At 47.9% G+C, this 21,376-nt stretch overlaps 1 protein-coding gene across 2 annotated transcripts in view; it reads right to left on the bottom strand.

Moving 5' to 3' along the window:
- GPR45 (G protein-coupled receptor 45) overlaps positions 1-21,376 on the bottom strand; it is a 110,682-nt gene that overhangs the window by 23,022 nt on the left and 66,284 nt on the right. Inside the window, exon 2 of one of the 2 annotated variants that reach the window (XM_053890499.1) lies at positions 5,649-7,330. The exons of the other annotated variant lie outside the window; for it this stretch is intronic. Within the exon in view, the coding sequence (XP_053746474.1) occupies positions 5,973-7,259 (1,287 nt within the window). The 5' untranslated portion in view covers positions 7,260-7,330 and the 3' untranslated portion in view covers positions 5,649-5,972. Of the gene's footprint in view, positions 1-5,648; positions 7,331-21,376 lie in introns of those variants that run through there. 2 annotated transcript variants of the gene reach the window in all.

Consider the following 21,376-nt stretch of genomic DNA (forward strand, 5'->3'; position numbering starts at 1 on the left):
ATTTTTGAGAGAGAGAGCATGGGGGGGAGGGGCAGAGAGAGAGAGAGAGAGAGAGAGAGAGAGATAATCCCAAGCAGGTTCTGTGCTATCAGTGCAGAACCCCCCTACGTGGGGCTCAATTCCACGAACCGTGAGATCACAACCTGAGCCAAAATCGAGAGCTGGACGCTCAACCAACTGAGCCACGCAGGCGCCCCAAGGATCTGTTCTTATTACCCCGGGGTCTTCAGGCATTTATCTGAGCACCTCAGAAGGCTGAACTTGTATATTAGTACCCTCAGATTTGTGATCAAAACAAGGTAAAGTTCTGGTCACATTCAAGTGTTTCTCATACGGGTAAGTTCTTTCTGCTCCTATCAGACTAATCAGAAAAAAATAGGGCGCCTATCTGTAGGGGCGCCTGGGGGGGCTCAGTCGGTTAAGCTTCTGACTCTTGATATCTGCTCAGGTCACTATCTCGCAGTGATGAGACAGAGCCCAGAGTCGGGCTTTGGACTGTCAGCGTGGAGCCTGCTTAAGATTCTCTCTCTCTCCCCCCCTCTCTCTGCCCTTCCTCTGTGCGCACTCTCTCCCTCTCTCTTTCTCTCTAATAAATAAATAAATAAATATTAAAAAAAAAAAAAAGAAAATATATTTGTGCAGTAGCCCCTCCTGGTTCGCTCTCTGAGCCAGGCAGTCTCAGGAAACTCTCTTGTTCCTCTCATATCTTGTCCTGGATTCTCCAGGATGAAAAATGAGGGAGCAGAAGGTAGACTGGAACTGTCTGCTAAAGCAACTTTGGACACCTGCCTCAATAATGCCGGTGCAACACACACAGACACACACACACCATGCTTTTGCCTTCAAACCTCCTTTTATTCTTACAGAATCAAAACGCCAGCCTCCCAGCTAGGGTTCCCAGGCCCTCCGTTTCCGTGGAGAGTTCAATCGCCTCAGCCCGGCCTGTGCCCCCGCCCTCACCCTCTTGCCACGGGCAACCAGTCTCTACCTTGCAATAGGCACAATTTTGAAATTATGCTCTTGCCTTGAACATATTTAACTTCTTAGAGTTGGTCTCCATCACTGTTGACTGTTGTTTGAAATAGTAATTTTTTTTATCCTGACCAAATTCATTTCTTTGTAGCTGCAAATGTTCTTTTCATTTTTTTTTTTAACATTTGAGAGAGAGAGAAAGAGAGAGCAGGGGAGGGGCACAGAGAGAGGGAAACACAGAAGCCGAAAAAGGCTCCAGGCTCTGGAGCCAGACTCAGGGCTCGAACCCACGAACCATGAGATCATGACCCGAGCTGTAGTCGGATGCTTAACCCACTGAGTCACCCAGGTGCCCCTGTAGCTGCAAATTTTCAAATAGTTTATCTTTCATGTTGTTCTTCTTTTGTGTCTGAAATATTAAATGTGGCCGCTTTCTCTCCTTATGGCACAGGCATAAATGCATGCAGGTTTTCTCTGTGGATGTAGGTCCCTTTATGTTGACGGCTAGAGGTACAGAGACACCACTGTTGGGTTGATGCAGTAGAGGTGTTTTTATTTTACAATGAGCAAAGCTCACTTATGACATTTGTGCTCAGGATTTCAGAATTTGTATGTGTGCTAGGATCCCTTGTTTTTCAAAATCGTGGAATATTTTGGCAGAAACTGCTGGGAATCCACCAAATCCTTCTCCCCTTCCATGCTAAGAAAGCTGTGGCTGGGCACATCCTCTCTCCCCACTAGGCAGGGACTCCATTTCCCAGCCTGCTGTGCAGCTGGCTGTGGTCATGTGACTCGGCTGTTGGCCAGGAAAGATCAGGGGAGTGTGATGTGTCTTATGCCATTGTTCCTTTCCTCAGGAGGCAAACCCGACCACAAAGATAAGGACAGTGCCCTGGAGGGTTAGTGGGAAACTGGATCAAAGGAACCTGATAACTGAGCAACCCCACAAGCGGAGGTCTCACCTAGCTGCCCCGGGACCAAGGGAAGCAAGGTTATTGTCTTAAAGCCATTTTCCTTTCTCCTTCCTGCCTCCCTGTGGTCCTAACTATGCTACTCTGCTCTCTGCAGACCTCAGAACCGCCCTCTGAACAGCCGCATGTGCACCTTAGGATGCTTTCCCAGGCATGGGAATGGGGGTGCATCCCCCCCCCCTCCCATCCAGCCCATTCCACTAGCAGTGCTGGGAGGCCAACTCACCGCCCAGGGAGAGCTTCCAGTAGAATGAAATGGTGCAGTGCAGGCCACTGAGAAATTTGCCCTTTGAAGTCAAACCCATGCTCCGGGCCTCGCTGCGTGCTGTGTTCTTGTCAGCTGAGCCCTGAAATCTTAGGATTTGGACTGAAGAGCCAGTCTCCGAAACAAATTTCTATGCTTGCCCCCAAAGAACAAATCTTCGCCATAAAACAAGTTGGCAATACAACCGTGATCATTATGGCCACCGTTCATTCAGCCTCTACCCTGGACCGGGCCCTGAGCTAGATCCTTTATACACATTATTTCACTTATTCTTCACGGAGGCCCCCTGGCTGGAGTAGTTCTGCCATTTAGGAGATGAGGAAGCTGAGGTGCAAAAATGCTCCATGACTTACCCAGAATCCCACGGAGAGCAAGGTGGCCCTGGGGTCTGGACTGTCCCATCCCAGAGCACGCGCCCTCCGCACGCCACTGCCCGTGCGTTTCCATAACATCAAATGCCTGGTCTCTGGGCATTCCCCCAACTTCAGAGGGCCACACTCTGCTTTGTGGCACAGCCCATACCTTATCCATCACTCTGAGCTGAAGCAAGCAGAGCCATGTAGGAAATACTTAACATGGTGGGGGTTTTAGTCCAAAAAAAACATGTGCTGTAAATGATGTTGGGGAAAACGTTCCCAGGGCTCAGTGCAGCAACGTGGGAATTGATCTAGATTTTTTCTTGCTCAGCTTGGCTATCAGAACGTACTAGCGAAACTTTGCTTTTATTTCGCCCCAGCCACAGGGAATCAAGATTCAAGACAAGAAGGCACTGGATTTTTAGGGGTAGTCAGTATTAGTTTGACAGTCTGAGGCTAGGCTCTCCCCAGGAGCTTCTGAGATCATTGTTACCACAGTCACTGCCCAGGCCCCACAGAAAAAAAGTCAGGTGCCCCAGGGCTAAAGAGAAGATATAAACCAAAAGCCAACAGAGGGCTTGACCGCAAGCCTCAGGGAAAGATGTAAGAACTTGGTAGTTATGCACTACTTTAGGAAAGCGAAGTTCATTAAAGGCTCATTGAAGTGGAGGAGAATTCTGAAGGTGGCAGGCTGAAGTCAGAGGTGAAGACTAATTAGCTGGAGGTACTTAGTGGGGCCATGAATGATTTTTAGTTGGGAGCTCCAGTTGTGACCCCCCCCATTGTTTAAATAGTCTCCCCATTGTCATCTTATCGCGTTAATATCCTATAGTCATTTGCGCTTGGTTAGCAATTTCAAGGTTCTAGATTTCTTGAAGTTGTCCTAGGAGGTGTAGACACCAGATTTGTGGCTTACTATTGATGGCCCTGGTGCTAATTCTGGTAAGGACATAGTCTTATACACCGAAAGAGCAGTAATACTTTATTTAAAATATATACAAAATTATTATTTTAAAACATATATATTACTGTCCAGCATACGTCATATAACACTGAGTGATATAAATTTCGATACCTTCATTCATTCAGTGTGTGATTTCTCTTTTGCTCCTCAAGAACATTCTCTTAAATGACCCCCAGAGGGGAGGTGCCCAGTGGCCTGTTACCCTGGCTGGTCTGGCTGTGTTTTTTGGACACCACGGAGGCCACGCTAGTTGCCTCGTGGGAACTGAAGGCAAACCATGGCCTTACTGGGTGCACTAGGGACACAGAATCGATGGGACCCACCTCAATCAATCACACACCGATTGCCAGACTTCAGTCTCTATGTCTCTCTGTCTCGTCTGAATACAAAAGGATGGGGAGTGGGTGGGAAAGAAGTGGTATTTTCTTCACAGACCTTCCTCTAGGCTTAGATTAATGTAAATGGTGTTCTCTTTCTTTGCCTCTGTCACCAGTACCACAGGAAGAGAGCATTAGTTGGCCTCTTAACACAATCTTGGAAAAGAAATAGGAAAAGAGACACAAAGAGAGCTTCTGTGCTGTTAGGCCAAGTTGGGAGTCACCATCATCCTAAAATAAATTGGACAGCTGCTTCTGCTCATAGCCCATGCCATATTCGTCACTAACCCCCCCACAGTGCCTTGCATCCAGTAGGCACTTAATAAATGCAGGGGATCTGGTGACTCTGAGTAGAAAACATATACATTTAGAATCTGAGAGAGGGGCACTGGAGATCATCTAGACTTCCTTCCTCACTTGGCAAATGGGGACACTGAGACCCAGAGAAGCGAGGTAAAATGAACACACTCGCGTGACTGGTTCCCTGCAGAGTTGGACTCGGAATCAGATTTTCTGAATCTCTCCTTAAACTTCCCGTTCTCTTCGGATCTGAAACTCTGAGGAGAACTCGGTGGAGTCAGCGGCCCGCCTGAACTTGAAAATCATCCGCCAACATCGGAAGCTCCTGGTAGCGATGGGTGGCCCTGTGCGCACGGCGGCCAAGTGTGCAGCACAAGCAGAAAGGTCCCCCTCCAGGCAGCTTTAGTCGTGGGCTCCCAGGCCCACCTGGGGTGGGAAGCCCCAGGTTGGGGTAGGTGGCCCAGACTGCAGCAGTCAGACGGGCGGCTCTGAGTGAGGTAGGAGGAGAGCTCAATGGGGAACTGGGTCTGTGTGTATGATGCCCCCTGCCGGCAGCCCCAGCGCTGAAGTCCATGTAGCAGCTCACAAAACCTGCAGCCTCAGGGAGTTGAGAGGAAACATGTAAACAAAGCCTACTGACCGCTTCTGAATCTGAAAGCAAGTCACTACAGACACTTGCTGAAAAGATGAATTTTGGGAGGAGTGGTTTTCTTTCTTTTTTTTTTTTTCCTGTAGGCTGGATGGATGGGATGAAACAAAGGGAGAGGCGGGGAATAGTGGAGGGAAAGAGAGAGGACAGTCACAGTTACGGCAGGCAGGGAGGGTGAAGGGCTTCAGGGCACAGGGGACAGAGCTGGGCCAGGTAGGAGGGGCTTGGTACATGCACGAGCCCTCAGCTGAACGGCCCCAGATCATTCTCTGGGCTTCAAGCCACTGAGGCCTCCCATGTGTCATACTGGGGAACTAACTAGCACAGGGGCTCGCTCTGCTTCCCAGCATGATTCTGGTTTATAGAAAGGATGATTCGGCATGATCAGAGATGTACAGCCGACCAACACGGAGATCCTTGCTTGTTTCCCCACGTGCCACAAACATAAGTACCTGTTAAGAATACTGGCGTCAAATAAAATGAGGGGTAACCTGTGAGATGACAGCTACTGGGTTTCTCATGTCAGAATATGGCACCACACGGGGCGCCTGGGTGGCTCAGTCGGTTAAGCGGCCGACTCGGCTCGGGTCATGATCTCGCGGTCCGTGAGTTCGAGCCCCGCGTCGGGCTCTGTGCTGACAGCTCAGAGCCTGGAGCCTGTTTCGGATTCTGTGTCTCCCTCTCTCTGACCCTCCCCCATTCATGCTCTGTCTCTCTCTGTCTCAAAAATAAATAAATGTTAAAAAAAAAATTAAAAAAAAAAAAAGAAAGGCAGAATATGGCACCACAGGGTTTCTCTTAAGCAGGAGCACTGGAAGCCCTTTGGACAGAGCCTTCCTCCCTGACCCCTCCTCTTCCCTAACTTCCTGCCCACACAGCCCACCCCATCCCCATTTTGTCCCAACTACCTTCCAGTTTCCATCAGACCCACATACTGCTCTCCTGTAGCAAGAAAAAAAAAAAAAAAAATTCATCTTGCCAACTTGAAGCAGCAGCTTATCTGGTAACAGAGGCGTACCTTTGTGCTTACAGGGCCACCGGAAATGCTGGCTAGGGCCAAAGTGCCAGGACTCTGAGCTCGGTCCTGGAACCTTCCGCGCGCTCCTCCCTCCCGTCCCTTAAACCGCGGACTGGTTTTCATTGCACACATAGACGGTGCTTGGCTGGATTCTCCTTCTGATCCGCTCAGGCACTTTGGGGAGGATCTGGACGGTCTGGGGCAGCAACTCTATGCAGGCCTCGCGGAATTTTTTGATTCTCCAGCAGTAGACGATGGGGTTGAAGACAGACTTGAGGTAGCTGAGCCACAGGACACAGGCGCTGGTGGTGTAGAAGGAGGAGCTGCAGTAGAACCCCCGGCTGAACACGGACAGGAGGCTGTAGACCGAGTGCGGCAGCCAGCAGAGCGAGAAGCCCACAAAGAGGATCAGGATGGTGGTGCAGGCCTTTGTCTTGAAGCTCAAGTCCAAGCTGACCTGCTGTTGTCGCTGCCGCCGCCGCAGACCGGCCCTGGTGAGCTGTCTGAGGTCCAGGCTGTCGGACTGGTTGTGCACGCGGATGGCGTTCTTGCGCACTGTGTGCAGGATGCACAGGTAGGAGCACAGCATGACGCCGAAGGGCACGAAGAACACGGCCACCACCAGCGCCACCACGTAGGCGCGCTCCGCCGCGAACTCCGTGTAGCCCAGCACGCACTGGGGAGCCCGCGCCGGCACCTCCACGAACGTCCAGCCTGCCAGCGAGGGGGCCGAGATGCAGAACGACAGCGCCCAGGAGACGGCGATGATCCTCTTGGCCCGCCGCGGGTTCAGCCTGTCCTGGCGTTGGACGATGATGAGAAAGCGGTCCACGCTGATGATGAGCAGGATGGCGACGCCCTCCAGGACAAAAAACCAGTATAGGGTGGCGGAGAGCCGGCAGAAGTAATCCCCAAAGTGCCAGTGGACCGTGATCAGGGTGACGGCCGTGAAGGGCATGCAGCATAAGGACAGCATGATGTCGGAGAAGGCCAGCGTGGCCAGCAGCAGGTTGATGGCGGAGCGCATGGCTGGCCTCTGATACACGATGATGCAGACGACAGCATTGCCCAGGAACCCCACCACGATCATCAGCATCATGATTATTGCCAAGGATATCCTGAGGGGGGCGGGTGGTGGGGTGGCCCCGGAGTCGGACACATTGCTCCCGTTCAGCAGCAAGTACTGGTAGGTCTTGATGGTGGAGCTGTTGCAGGCCATCATGGGAAAAAACTTGGAGCCGGGACAGAAACGACTGGAAGGGCTCCCCTCAGCGCTTTGGTGGCTGCCATTTCCTGTCTGCGGGTTGCATGTCTTGGATCTGGAGGATACTGGAATGGTAGAGAGAGCCGTTTTCTTTGGGAGCACTAGCCAGGATTTGCAATTCATCAATCACAGCCTCATCATCTGCATGACAGCCGACTGTGTCTGCAGCCTCCTACTTGGATGCTCTCTGTAGCCTAGAGCAAAGACGAGCAGGGGAGAGAAGGGAGTGAGACTTTCCAAGCACGTTTTGAATAGAGCAGTGTTTAGATTTTACAAGTATTCTAAACAGAATGGAGAGAAAGAACGGCTCGTTGATTTGCCATTCAGGACAAGGCTTGGTATTCACAAATATTATGAGTCTTGTCAAGTAGCCTAGGGAAATCTAATCAGACCTACTTTATGGGGATAAGGACGTGAATCCAGCGTTAGCCAATATTTCTGTGATGAGCATGCATTTAATAACTTTTATGATAAGGAGCCTGGCCAAATGAGCTTTGCACAGGCCAGCTTCCATTAGAATGCCAGCTTCATGAGGGCAGGGGTGTGTGTGTGTGTGTGTGTGTGTGTGTGTGTGTGCGTGTGTGTGTGTGTGTGTGTGTGTGTGTGTTGTTCTCCGCTATATTCCCAGCAGAGAAAGAACGGTGCCTGGCACAGAGAAGATGCCCAATGTCGAATTGAAATTAACGAATAAATGGTAGTTGATGCTGCTACTATAATATTTGTTTAACTTTATTTTGAGAGAAATGTAGATTCACATGCAGTTGTCAGAAAAAAATCCAGGGAGCTCTCAGATGCCCTTCACCCGCTTTCCCCTAATGCTAATATCTTAGATAACTGTAGTGCTGCCGAGGATTACTTTTGGAACTGCCGATGGGAAGGAGGAAACTCTCCCTGAAGATAAGCTCTTTTCAAAGACAACATTCAGTTTTATTTCATTTCTCATAGGTGTGGTCAGAACAGTTTTCGGTAGCTCAGGAATGGAGTCAGATTGCCTGGGCTGGGTAAAGCCTGCCTCCGCTACTTTCTGGCACCCTCTGGCAGGTTAACCTCTGCTTGACCTCGGCTGATAGGACCTCCTCATCTGTAACATAGGAGTAATGATCAGGCCCCTACAGAGGAGCTGCAAAGATTGGGAGAATACCCATAAAGTGATTTTCACCACGCCTGGATCCCAGACGGCATTCGATCACCCACAGCCCTGAAGGAAACCAATTACAATGTTACAATTGGCTATTGCTTCATTTATAGGTAATACCTGTGGGTGCACCTGAATCTGCCGTATACCTGCCAACAGGTGACGTGGCTCTACCCAGAGTGAGGATGTTTATAGTACGTTTCCCGTTCCCTCACTCCTCACCATTTCCAATACAGGCATGCCTTGTTTTACGGCACTTCCCTTTACTTTACTGCACTTTGCAGATCACTGCGTTTTGTTTGTTTGCAAATCAAAGGTGCGGGGCAACCCTGTGTGGGACGAGTCTATCGGCACCATTTTTCCAACAGCATTTGCTCACTTTGTGTCTCTGTGTCACATTTTGGCAATTCTTGCAACATTTCCAACGTTTTCATTATTACTGTGTTTGAATTGCTGCGATCTCATGATAAAACTTTAATGGGTGAGGAGTTGCTTCTTACGGATGAGCAAAGAAAGTGATTTCTTGAGATGGAATCTACTCCTGGTGAAGACGCAGTGGAGATTTTTGAAATGCCAACTAAAGATTGGGAATATTATATGAACTTAGTAGATACACCAGAGGCAGGGTTTGAGACGATTGACTCCAATTTTGAAAGAAGTTCTACTGTGGGTAAACTGCTACCAAAAAGCATCACGTGCTCCAGAGAAATTGTTCGTGAGAGAGAGTCCATCAATGTGGCAAACTTCATCTTTGTCTTATTTTAAGAAATTGCTACAGTGGCCAGCATGGCAGTGGTGGGGGACAGGAGGAGGAAAAAAAAAAAAGACATTGCCACAGCCACCCCGACCTTCAGCAACCACCACCCTGATCAGCCAGCAGCCATCAACATGGAGACGAGACCCTCCACCAGCAAAAAGATTGTAAATTACTGAAAGCTCAGATTATGGCTAGCATTTTTTATAAAAGCAATAAATTAAATTATGCTAAATTAAGGCATGTACATAGTTTTTTTCAGATACAATGCTGTTGCATACTTAAGAGATTACAGTTTAGTGTAAGCATAACTTTAATATGCTTACAGGAAATTATAATATGCCAGGAAACCAAAAAAGTCATTTGACTCACTTTGCTTCGATATTCACTTTATTGCAGCGGTCTGAAACCTAACCTGCAATAGCTTCGAGGTGTGCTTATATAGCTGATTGGACTGGGCAGATGACCCAAGGGCAGCTAATCCAGAGCCTGGCCACTGATGGCAGAGCTGAAATGCTCTCACTCGCTCAGCGGGAAATGTGACCTAAGAAATAGTGGGTCACTAAAGCAACTGCCCAGAGGGATGTGACAAAAGAATACACAGAAAGAAGCCTTAAGGCCTCAAGGGTATGGTGGATATTCTACCAATGCATCTCTAGAGTTCCTGGCCACTCTCTCCCCTACCTCTGCCTGGGAGACTGGGCTCCCTTGGCCTCTGGTATGAGGGGAGGGACAGACGGTCTTTCTTGCTCTGGCTCCCTTCTACCGGGTTGTGGTTGACAGTGGTTTATTCTTCTCCAAAGCTCTCAGCCTCTCCAGGCAGCCTCTCCTACAGCCCAGCCCTCTCTCTGCAGGTTCCCTGCTGTTCCCTGCCTCAACATGTAGGTTTAGGGGTGACTGGGCTTCCCGCGGCTGCTAGCCCAGGATACTTCTCCAGCCCTCCTGGGTTTCCCTTAACCTGGCCTCTCCTTTGACAAGAATCCCTTGATCTCTTTCCTATCTGCACCCTGATAGATACAAGGGGTCCTGGCAAACCAAAGCTACCAGGAAACAGAAACTAAGAGTAAGTAGCTATTACGAGGTGGAGAAAGGTTACATATGTGTGTGTATAAGGAAACAAACACAGGCAAATCTACCTCAGTTCCTGACAGGTTTCCAACTAAAGTTGTATTTCCATATGTCTATCAATATTTACTCCTTAGGTTTTATTGCATTTTTAGCTTTTTGCTTTCATGTACCTGTTGGCCATTTGTATGTCTTCTTTTGGAAAAGGTATAATCAAGTCCTTTGCCTATTTTTTTTTCCATCCGATTGTTTTTTTGCTCTTGGAGTTCTTTACACATTTTTCATATTAACCCCTTATCAGACACACAGTTTGCAAGTATTTTCTCCCATTCTGCTGGTTGCCTTTTCATTTTGCCGATTGTTATTTTTCCTGTGCAGAAGCTTTTTAGTTTGGTGCAAGGTCCCACACGTTTCTTTTTGCTTTGTGTCGCTTGTTGGTGTCATATCCAAAAAATCATTGCCAAGACCAATGTCAAGGAGCCATTTTCTTATGTTTTCTTCTAGTAGTTTGAGGTCTTACATTTAAGTCTTTAATCCATTTCTGGTTAATTTTTTGTGAGTGGTGTGCCATGGGGGTCCAATTTGATTCTTTTGTTTGTGAATATCCAGCTTTCCCAGCATGTTTATTGGAGACTATCCTTTCCCCACTGAGTACCTCTTTTCTTTAAAAAAAAATTTTTTTTAATGTTTTTATTTATTTTTGAGACAGAGAGAGACAGAGCATGAGCAGGGGAGGGGCAGAGAGAGAGGGAGACACAGAATCTGAGGCAGGCTCCAGGCTCTGAGCTGTCAGCACAGAGCCCGATGTGGGGCTCGAACTCATGGAGTGTGAGATCATGACCCGAGCTGAAGTCGGATGCTCAACCTGAATACCTCTTTTCAAATTATTAGTTTATTTATTTTTATTTGAGAGAGAGAGAGAGAGAGAGAGCGCGAGAGAGGGAGAGGGACAAAGGGAGAGAGAGAATCTTAAGTGGGCTCCACCCCCACAGCAGAGCCCAGTGCAGGGCTCCATCCCACAACCTTGGGATCATGACCTGAGCAGACACTCTTGACCTCCTGCGTTTCGTCTTCAGAAGCCCTCATCCTGCCTTCTGCTGATCAACCCCCACTTCTTCAAGTGCCTGCAAGAAGTGTCTTTTCTTCTAAGCTCCTTATGGTCCGCGTTAGAGAGAAAGGGATCCCCCCCGTTCTCTGGAAGTTTTCAGTAAGCCACCTTGCTTTTGCGTAAAACCTACATTAGTCGGGGTTTTTGCTAACGGAAAGAAATCCGAAGAGGAGTTTGCTTTTACCAAAACAAGCCAAAAAGCAACAACAGCATTCACTGTTGTTTTCATTGGTTTTCTAGGGAGTCACCCCAGAGGGTAGTGCACACTGGACCCCGTTCTCCGGAGCTACCCTCAGCATCTCAGCATCACACCGCCAGAGCTCTGGCCTGCGTCTGTGAGCATCTGGGCCTTATCTCCATTTGTTCTGTGCATCCGCCAGCAAGATGTGTCCTCAGGTATCCGAAAAGCCCAACAGCAGTTATCTTTAAGGTCTGGGAACACCGCAAAGTTGTTCCCATAGAAACTACAAATAATTGCTTCTTCTCCGGACAGCATTTCGGCTTATGAAAGGTGTCACGGGAACACTGTACTTCCAGCTAGTGGGGGACACCTGTATCTCAAACTGAAGGGAGCAGTGATGTACAATCCACCGCAACCAAAACTCTCGATTTCTGCTCAGGTCATGATTTCAGGGTCGTGAGATGGAGCCCCACATTGGGCTTCGTGCTGAGCGTGGAAACTGCTTAAGATTCTCTCTCCCTCTGCCCCCCTCCCCCACTTGCACTCTCGCACGCTCTCTCTTTCTGAGGACATAGAATAAAATAAAGATTAGAAAAGTAAGGATAATTTAGCATTTCGGTCACAGCCTTGTTATTAATATCCCAATCAACAGCACTTTTACCAGCAAGTTAAAGATCAAAGTAACAGGTAACAAGTGAACAAGGAGTGTTCTACTACTGATTTTTTTAAATTTGAAACAGCACTCGCCATCGCTCTGGTGGTTTTCACTCTGAGGAACGGGAGCCATGGTGTGAATGATAAGCCGAGAAAGAAGCAAGCTGGGAACAGAACCGATTTGAGGTACTTATTATAGATCCTATCCAAACCATCTCATTCTAGAATGGGGAGGTCATGCAGGTGTTGGAAGATAAACAAGCCAAGGAAAGGACAACCAGCCTGTGCATTGACTGTGTGCTCTGGGGTGAGCAGAAGCACACTGATGATATCCTCAATGAGCTGAGTCCGTGCAAAGGACAGAAGGTGCTTTTGACCCTGAGCAAAAAGGAAATGCTGCCATCCATACACTGACCTTACTGCAATGTTTCCTCAAGCTCCTTCAACCACACCACCTCCGCTGTCCTGTCACCTTGCCTCTACACGGCAAAGACTTCTTCCCAAGCCCCCAGGGATGCCCTATCTTGCCATCTTCACGCCTGGAAGAGTAGCTCTGATAAAGTAAAGAGATCTCAAGGTCTTAAAAGCACTAAAAACATGGAGCCAGGGCTGGAAACCAGGTTTTGGGTACCAAGACACCAAAAGGGGGACCAGTCTGGTCAGGACGATGGCGAGAGTGCAGGCAGTTTCAGGTCTGTGACATTCGCAAGCACGGGGAAAAGAAAAGCAATCCCTCACCCCAAACCATCCAAGATGAGGTGCAGAAAGCTTTGTGATGGAATCACACCCTGTTCTCCTTTCCAGCAGCTGAAGCATGGTATCTTTCCAAACAGAGCTTTGGTGGTTGATAACCGTGAGGGGAAGGAAGGAATCTTTCCCTCTGCTCTCTGCATATGGCAGCTCCATGTGGAATCACCAGCTGGTGCCCTGAGGCGTCACCCTGGGCAAGGGCCCTCAACAGGTTGCTGGGAAGCACTGGTGACTCTGATGGCTTGCCAATGCTGCTGTCACACCCGCTTGCCTCCGCGATGCCATCCCCTTCTGTCTGTCTTTGCTAACTTTTTCTTTACATTTATTTATTTATTTTGAGAGAGAGAGAGCGAGCATGAGTGAGCAGGGGAGGGTCAGAGAGAGGGAGAGAGAGAGATAGAGAGAGAGAGAGAGGGAGAGAGAGAGAGAATCCCAAGCAGGCTGCGTGCTGTCATCACAGAGCCCGACACGGGGCTCGATCTCATGAACTGGGAGATCGTGACCTGAGCGGAAACCAAGATTCAAACACTTAACTGACTGAGCCACCCAGGCGCCCCTCCTTACTAACTTTTAAACCTTTTTTTAATTATGTGGTGCCCGAGTGGTTCAGTCAGTTAAGCGTCTGACTTCACCTCAGGTGGGTTCGAGCCCTGTGTCGGGCTCTATGCTGACAGCTCAGAGTCTGGAGCTACTTCAGATTCTGTGTCCTCCTCTTTCTCTGACTCTCCCCCACTTGTGCTCTCTCTCTCTCTCATCTCAAAGATGAATAAACATTAAAAAAATTGAAACTTTTTATTATGATATGTTTCAAACCTATAGAAACATAGAAAAAATAGTATACCAATGCCCCATTTAACGGAGCTTTTGAGATATGTTTTTCCCACTCCCTTCCATTTATGTGGGAGGCGGCTTTGCAACTCCTTCTCCCTATACATCTCCTCTTCAGGCTCTTGTTCTCAGTCCCGCGAAGAGACTCTGCCAGGTCTTCTTGGAGAGACGAGGCCAGGCTATGAGGTGGAGGAGAGCCCTGATGAGCAAGGAGAGGACACACCGAAGAGAGCCTTCTAGAGGACAGGACGGCCGAAGGGGGAGTAAGGATTCCAGGAGGCTCCTCTCCAAGCCTTTCCGAGGATTTGACCTCATCTCATAAGGATGGACCTAACCCGGAGATGAGTCCCTGATAGGCTGTTGCCCTCTGTTTTGCAAAGCTCCAAGTTCGGGCAGTGAATCTCATCTTTAGCTGGGCATAGGCCGGCTTAAAATTGATGGGAAGGGTGAAACCCCCAGGGTCTTTCTTCATTTCTCATCCTCGAGGTCAGCTATGAAAAGATCGATCAGGCTATAAACTTGAAACCCGGAAAGCCATCAAGCCTGGAGGGAAGAGGGGAAAACAGTGTGTGGGCCGAATGAGAAAGACTGAGCAGAGGATGGTGGGAGTCAGGGGGAAGACGCTGGTAGAGCACTGGGCAGTTGCCACGTGTACAAGGAAGACTTCCTGGCAACTGGGGTGGTCAAGCACAAGCATGGGTTCGCGATGGAGGGCTCCGACCTCCTTCCCTGACGCCTTTAAAACAGAATGCACTCCCTGCAGCAGTGAAAAGCATTAAGTAGTCCAGACCAATCCAGAAAGTTCATGTCACCACCATCAGGCTCGTTAGGAAAGTGAGTGCATCTTCCTACAGGGCAGTGACTTGGTATGCCAGAAGTGAGCTCCTTTGCGATGACACCTGCCTGTCCTTCAAGCACAGCAGTCACTGGCCCTTCCCTCTCCCCACGTGGCTTTGTACCTGTACCTAGCAGGACATCCTGGCCATAAGCTTCCCAGGGTGAGTTGCCCATCTGCACCTGCCTGTGCAAGTCTCAAGGTCACCCTTGAGACTTGACTGTGTGGTTGAGGCCCTGCCCAGTGTATGCTCCTGGGGGCGGGGCCGTGAACTCCTCAGGGAATGAAAGGCTCCTTGTGCCATGCCAAAGAGAAGTAGTTCTTTTGAACTATTTTACACAAACAGTAAAGAACTCAGGTACTCACTGTATGCACAGGCACATCTAGATTTTAATTCACAGATTTAAAAATACACATTTACATATATACACATAGGTATATATGCATACATTATATATTATAGCATGTATATAGATCTCCAATAGAATTTTCTGGTTTTGCTGGCTCTACTCAAGCCAAAGGGCAGGAAGTTTGGTGGGCCCATTCTCTGTAGTTGTTAATATTGCTTCGAGAACCAATTGGTGTTTGTAATAATGGATTTTTAATTCCTACGCCGGAAGAACGTGTCGGGTCCACAAGCGCCAAATCTAAGAAACAAAGTCAATTTTGGCAGATGGGAAAGTTCGCTGTTGAAACAGCTTGACTCCGTCATTACCTGCAACCCTGTCACCTGTCTTTTTGATGCAAACTCTCAAACAGATGGTATATTTCAATTTCAATAACTTTATTGGCAATGAAAAAATATGCAAGAGCCGCCGAAGGTAATACGTCAAGTAGCTGTGTTTAGAAACAGGTGTTACCCCGCGTGTCTGAATTTCTAAGAAAAGGGAGCTGAAGGAGACCAGATTTTTTTTGTTTGTTTGTTTCTCAACTCGGGCAGGACTCGTGGGGGACGTTTTCAAATAGAACAGAATTGGGAAGCTTTTTAAGGGAGCAAGTCTTTAATTGATTATTTTTCTTAGTAGTGCCTAAAATGTATTACGTGCCAGGCTAAGCCATTTTCATGGCGCAGGGGTTCTCTGCCCTTACACTATTGGCATCACCCAGGGGCTTGTTTCAAATGCAGATTATCAGGCCCTGCCCTGACCTACTGACTCAGAGCTCTGGGGGCGGGGCTCCGCAATCCGCGTTTTAACAAAGTGCCCAGGGAGTTAGCTGTTCTCGGTTGTGGGAACCACAACCATAGCTTATCTCACTGAACCTGGCTTTTGACCCAGTGAAACCGACGACCTTTTCCCTACCTGGAAAGTAGTAGATTCACCCCGGAGCCCTGGTTTAATCCCTGGCTACCACTTCCATGATATAAGTGGTGGTTTACTTAAGACTTAATATTTGCCACAAGTTAGCATTGCGGAGCAAGGGCAAGGATGTGTTTCAGCAGGAACAGAGAAGAAGCAAGGGCGGTGGACGTAGGGACTCTTTGTAAGAGTGGCAAGGGCTGGAGTGTAGCAGCGCCCCAGGCAGTCATGAACACCAGGCTGCTTCTGACCCGGATTACACTCTGTGGCCCAGATGGACGAGCTCCCACTGATGCTTTTGGAGCAAATGTGGATGGGACTTACTTGTCCCCTCTATTGAAATTCTGCTGGCTGCAGATGTAGGATTTAATGCTAGATCCGTGGGAGACACAGTGTAGCCTGGGGATTTGGCCCCTCACCAGTCTCTATTCAATCCTTGCTTCTTCCCCAGGACACATACAGAAAATATTTGTATGGAATACTAGAATGACCATCAGAGGGCTAAGAAGGTAAATGCCTTAGACACACCAGTAGCCCATTCGCTGCTCCAGGGCCATGCACCCTAGTTGGGAAACTCTAATCTTAAGTAGCCAACTTTTAGGGTTCCACATATATATACAGCATCTAATGCAGACTGAATTTTTGCTCTGATCAAAGAAATAATAATAACATCTCGTATTTGGATAAGATAAAAAAATATACAGAATGTTCTAAAAGTATGTTCTCATTTCTTTCTCATAGCCATCTGATGATAGATTATTATTCCCATTCACAGATGAGGAAACCATAGAAATTCAGCAATTTGCTTACAACGGTACAAGCAGAGGGACGTCTGGGCGGCTCAGTCAGTTAAGCGTCTGGTTTTTTATTTCAGCTCAGGTCATGATCTCACGGTTTCTGGGATTGAGCCCCACGCTGGGCTCTGTGCTGACAGTGTGGAGCCTGCTTGGGATTCTTTCTCTCCTTCCGTCTCTGCCCTCCCCCACTCGAGCTCTCTCTCTCTCTTTCTTTCTCTCTCTCTCTTTCTCTCTCTCTCTCTCTCAAAAATAAATAAATTTAAAAAACAAAAAGGTGGCACAAGTGGAAGAGAACATCTTGTCTTCTCCCCATAGGCTCTTATCCCCTTTCCTTTGTCCTGGGTAGGACCCAGGTCAAGGATACCTTAGTGTCCTCAGGGTTTTGTTGTGTGCACGAATTCCTTTCTCCAGATGCAGATTATGATTCAGATCAACTACTCTCGATCTAGTTACGAGAAAGAACGATTGCTGTTTTAAGTATTTCTGAAAAGCCCCCAACAACCCACCCGACACTCACAAACTGTGTTTCTACGTAGGTGTGTTACCACCTTTCTTTAGAGGAAGCCACTGTGTATTACTTGCTTAGAGTCATTAGCTACCAAGCGCATCTTTGAGAATTTTATTTGTGCATTTAGCTGTGAAAAGCCAACTTCTTATTTTGCCTTCTGAACTAGTTTCGAGGTGTTGCATCGAAGGTAGGGTTTTTAAAGTCCCTGATCCACGTATGAAGATTTTGCCGGAGGCACAAAGCATATGGCACTTGTTTAAAAATGGATCTAGCTTGGTATTTTAATGAAATCTGAGACACTTAGCACTTCTTCAAGATGCCAGAAGGAAGACCTGCCAATGCCGGGTTCCTCCAGGTAGAACACATGACGTCCCAAGTAGCCTGCTCCTGGGGCTCCCAGGACCGCAGTGGCTTACTCGTGTTGCAGAAAACCTGAGGCCAGCACTTCCAACTTCTCAGGTTGTGACAGGGCTGCCTTGCAAAAACTTTTTCCTTCTCGAAAATCACATCTGCAGGCACCCTTCCTCCACTTTTACTGGGGGGGGGGGAATAAGCCCCCCAATAAAGCCATTTTCGAACTTCTTTCTCTATCTTCTGCAATTTTTCTAACATGGCACGCCTCTATTCTGAAAACAGAACCAAACCCTAAATCTGGGTAAAAGTGTGCCTTTTCATTTGTAATAAAGACAGACACAGCTTATGTATTTGATTAAAATTATTTTTGATGGTATTTTGCTGTTTCCAAATAGCTTTATTGAGACATAATTTACATATCATAGAATTTTCTCATTGTAAGGTTATAATTCAGTGATTTTTTTTTTTAGTCAATTTATAATGTGTGACTGTCCTCACCATCCATTTAGAGCATTTCCACCCCCCCCCAAAAAAAAAGATCCCTCGTGTCTGTTCTCAGTCACTTGATTGAATTTTTCATTTTTCTTAATTTATTCATTAAAAAATGTTTATTTATTTATTTTGAGAGAGCGTGGGGGAGGGACACAGAGAGACAGACAGAATCCCAAGCAGCCTCCATGCTGTCAGTGCAGAGCCCGACATGGGGCTTGATCTCACGAACCGTGAGATCATGACCCGAGCCCAAATCAAGAGTCAGATGTTCAACTAATTGAGCCACCCAGGCACCCCAACTGATTGAAGTTTTTAATAGTGATTTCAGTCTTTTTTTTTTTCCCCAAAGGTGAGTTCCCCAAACCACCCAAGAACTTGCCAGTTCTAACGGAGGGCTGGTCACCCTAGAAGCCTCTGCCCTTACGTTCTTGCCCAGGCCCATGACATATGGTGGAAAATGGTATTGAAGAGGCTACCTTCCTAATCAAGATGAAAAATCAATTAAATCATTCTAGTCCTGGGGCGCCTGGGTGGCTCTGTCAGTTAAGTGACCGACTTCGGCTCAGGTCATGATCTCGCGGTTCGTGAGTTCAAGGCCCGCGCCAGGCTCTGTGCTGACAGTTTAGAGCCTGGAGCCTGCTTGGGATTCTGTGTCTCCGTCTCTCGCTGCTCCTTCCCCACTCCTTCTCTGTCTCTGTCTCTCAAAAATAAATAAACTTTAAAAGAAAAAATTTTTTAAATCATTCTAGTCCTTTGGCCCTGGCCCATGTTGACATTCATGACCCTGACTGAACAAGTATTAGCTGGGTAGGGAGCCGGGCAAGCTTAACTTATTTACCCATGCCTCTGCCAAAATACTAACCAACTAATGAAAAGTCAAGATGAACAAATGAGGTGCAAGGGGTAGTGGAACCTGGGCAACAAGGTAAACTCCAGAAGATCTAAGCTATGACCCTGGGCTCTGCTCCTTGGCCTTGGAATCTGGAGAACAATTCCCAACTTTTCAGCCCCTGATTCTACTTCTGTACCTACCTCCCGGGGCTGCTGTGAACATTACATGTTTATAAAAGCTCCTTGCAAATCACAAGGCAGTAGGCAAGGTCAGGGAGGGGTCCCTATCAAGGCAGGTGGCAAGTACAATCCCATCGCACAATACGCTAGATGGGAGGGACAGTCTCAGTCAACTGTGGGTACGTGGGTCCCTGGGGGTGCTGTCCTGAGGTTCTCCTGAGGGTTTTGCGTCTAAATAAATTCATGTTTTAATTCTTTTTTAAAAGTGTATTTATTTATTTTGAGAGAGAGAGAGAGAGGTGGGGGTGGGGGCAGACAATGGGGGAGGGGCAGAGAAAGAGAGGGAGGGAGAGAGAATCCCAAGCAGGCTCCACACTGTCAGCACAGAGCCCCACTCAGGGCTCGATCACACAAACCATGAGATCATGACCTGAGCCGAAATCAAGAGTTGGGCACCTAACCGACTGAGCCACCCAGGGACTCCTGAATCAATTTGTGTCTGAATGTTTGGCATTTATGCTTTGCGAAATGTTTCCTGACTCCATCACCGGTGCCATTGAACTCTCAGGAGGTCGCAGTGAAGCGGGAACGTGGCACGCGGGTCCTCTCTTTTCAGTTCCTCCAACTGGGATCTCTGTGGCTCTTCTCCCACAGAGGTGGAGGTCTGGCAGAAAGCACAGCTCTGGAATTTCAACCCCTTCTGTCAGCAGAGTTTGAGCCCCCTGGTATTTAAGGTGTGTCCTGTGACAGGAGCCAATTTGCCTGTGGCTTTGCTCATGGTTAATGAGCTAAGAGGGTCTACATAAAAATAAAACAACCAGGGGCGCCTGGGCGGCTCAGTCGGTTAAGCGTCCGACTTTGGCTCAGGTCATGATCTCACGGCTCTGGGTTCGATCCCTGCATCAGGCTCTGTGCTGCCAGCTCGGAGCCTGGAGCCTGCTTCGGATTCTGTCTCTCTCTCTCTCTCTTTCCCTGCCCCTCCCCCTCTTGTGTTCTGTCTCTCTCTCTCTCTCTCTCAAAAATAAATAAGATGTAAAAAAATAAAATAAAAATTATTAAAACATTTAAAAAGGGATTTGTCAACTTCTAAGTTTTGTAAGCCCTACATGATTTCCAGCAGACAATTTCAAATGAGCCCGGCTGCATATGGCTCTCCTGCTGTTATACAAACAAAGGCCACCTATACGATGGCTGTGAATGCAAAGGTGACATTTCATTGCTTCCTGGGTTTCCACCTAATAGCAAACACCAAACTGGAAGTGTTTTTGCTTGAATGATGTGTTGGATAGAAGGGCAGTGTCTCCCGTGAAGCAGAGCTTCTAGAATCCAAGACGTTGGGGTGTGACATGGGGGTAGCACTCTAAGTGGGGGGGACCTCAGAGTGGGTCAGACTCAGCATTTGGTCTTCCTGTGAAGTCATTCATCAGGTGTTCTAAGTGTTTATATTCTATGAGCCTCAACTACGTTATCTGTGACATGGGTAGAATAACACTCATCTGTATGTGTTGTAAGGACTAAATGAGAAAAGGTGTGGAAAACATACACATTTTGTCTTTCGTTGACTCTAAGGCCCACTGATTTTAAGAGGCTTCATTATTTTACCTACATTAGCAAGGTATAAACACTTCCAAGTAAACCCTGACTCAGAGCGTCTTTGGTAATTCTCAATTTTTTAAAATTAAAAAAAAAATTTTTTTTTTAATGTTTATTTATTTTTGAGACAGAGAGAGACAGAACATGAACAGGGGAGGGTCAGAGAGAGAGGGAGACACAGAATCTGAAACAGGCTCCAGGCTCTGAGCGGTCTGCACAGAGCCCGACACGGGGCTCGAACTCACGGACCGCAAGATCATGACCTGAGCCAAAGTCGGCTGCTCAACCGACTGAGCCACCCAGGCGCCCCTTTAAATTGTTTTTTGAGAGAGTGCAAGCAGGGGAGAGGGACAGAAGGGAGACAGAATCTTAAGCAGGCTCCATGCCCCGCGCGGAGTGTGACAGGGGGCTCTCTCTCATCACAGACCGTGAGATCATAACCTGAGCCGAAATCAAGAGTCAGCCGCTTAACCGACTGAGCCACCCAGGGGTCCCACAGTGTCTTAATGGCTGTCCTGTGCCACACAAGAACTGGCGTGTTAGTTTTTGTTTTGCCTATGTCTTGCTAGCAAAACGCAATGCAGCTTCCTATGTGTATTACAAATATTTAACATTTTCTATGTATTGTGATGTTTTGATGTCTTAGAAGACCTTCCTGGGGGAGGAGATCTGCCTCTCCCAGGGCTAGCCAATTCTTAGAGACAGCAAAGGGCCGGGCAGGAGCCTGCCCTATAGGCAAGCTGACCAGTCCAGAGCTGGACGTCCTCCCTCTGGCCCCACGCAGCCTGGGGCTGCGTGAATCGTCCCAGGGCTAGGTGTCAGGGACTAGAAATCACCGCGATAGCCCAGAGCTCGCCCAAATGATTCAAACCAGCCA

The sequence above is a fragment of the Panthera pardus genome, unplaced genomic scaffold (genome assembly GCF_024362965.1).
Source record: "Panthera pardus isolate Hobbes unplaced genomic scaffold, ASM2436296v1 HiC_scaffold_25, whole genome shotgun sequence".
NCBI classification, from domain to species: domain Eukaryota; kingdom Metazoa; phylum Chordata; class Mammalia; order Carnivora; family Felidae; genus Panthera; species Panthera pardus.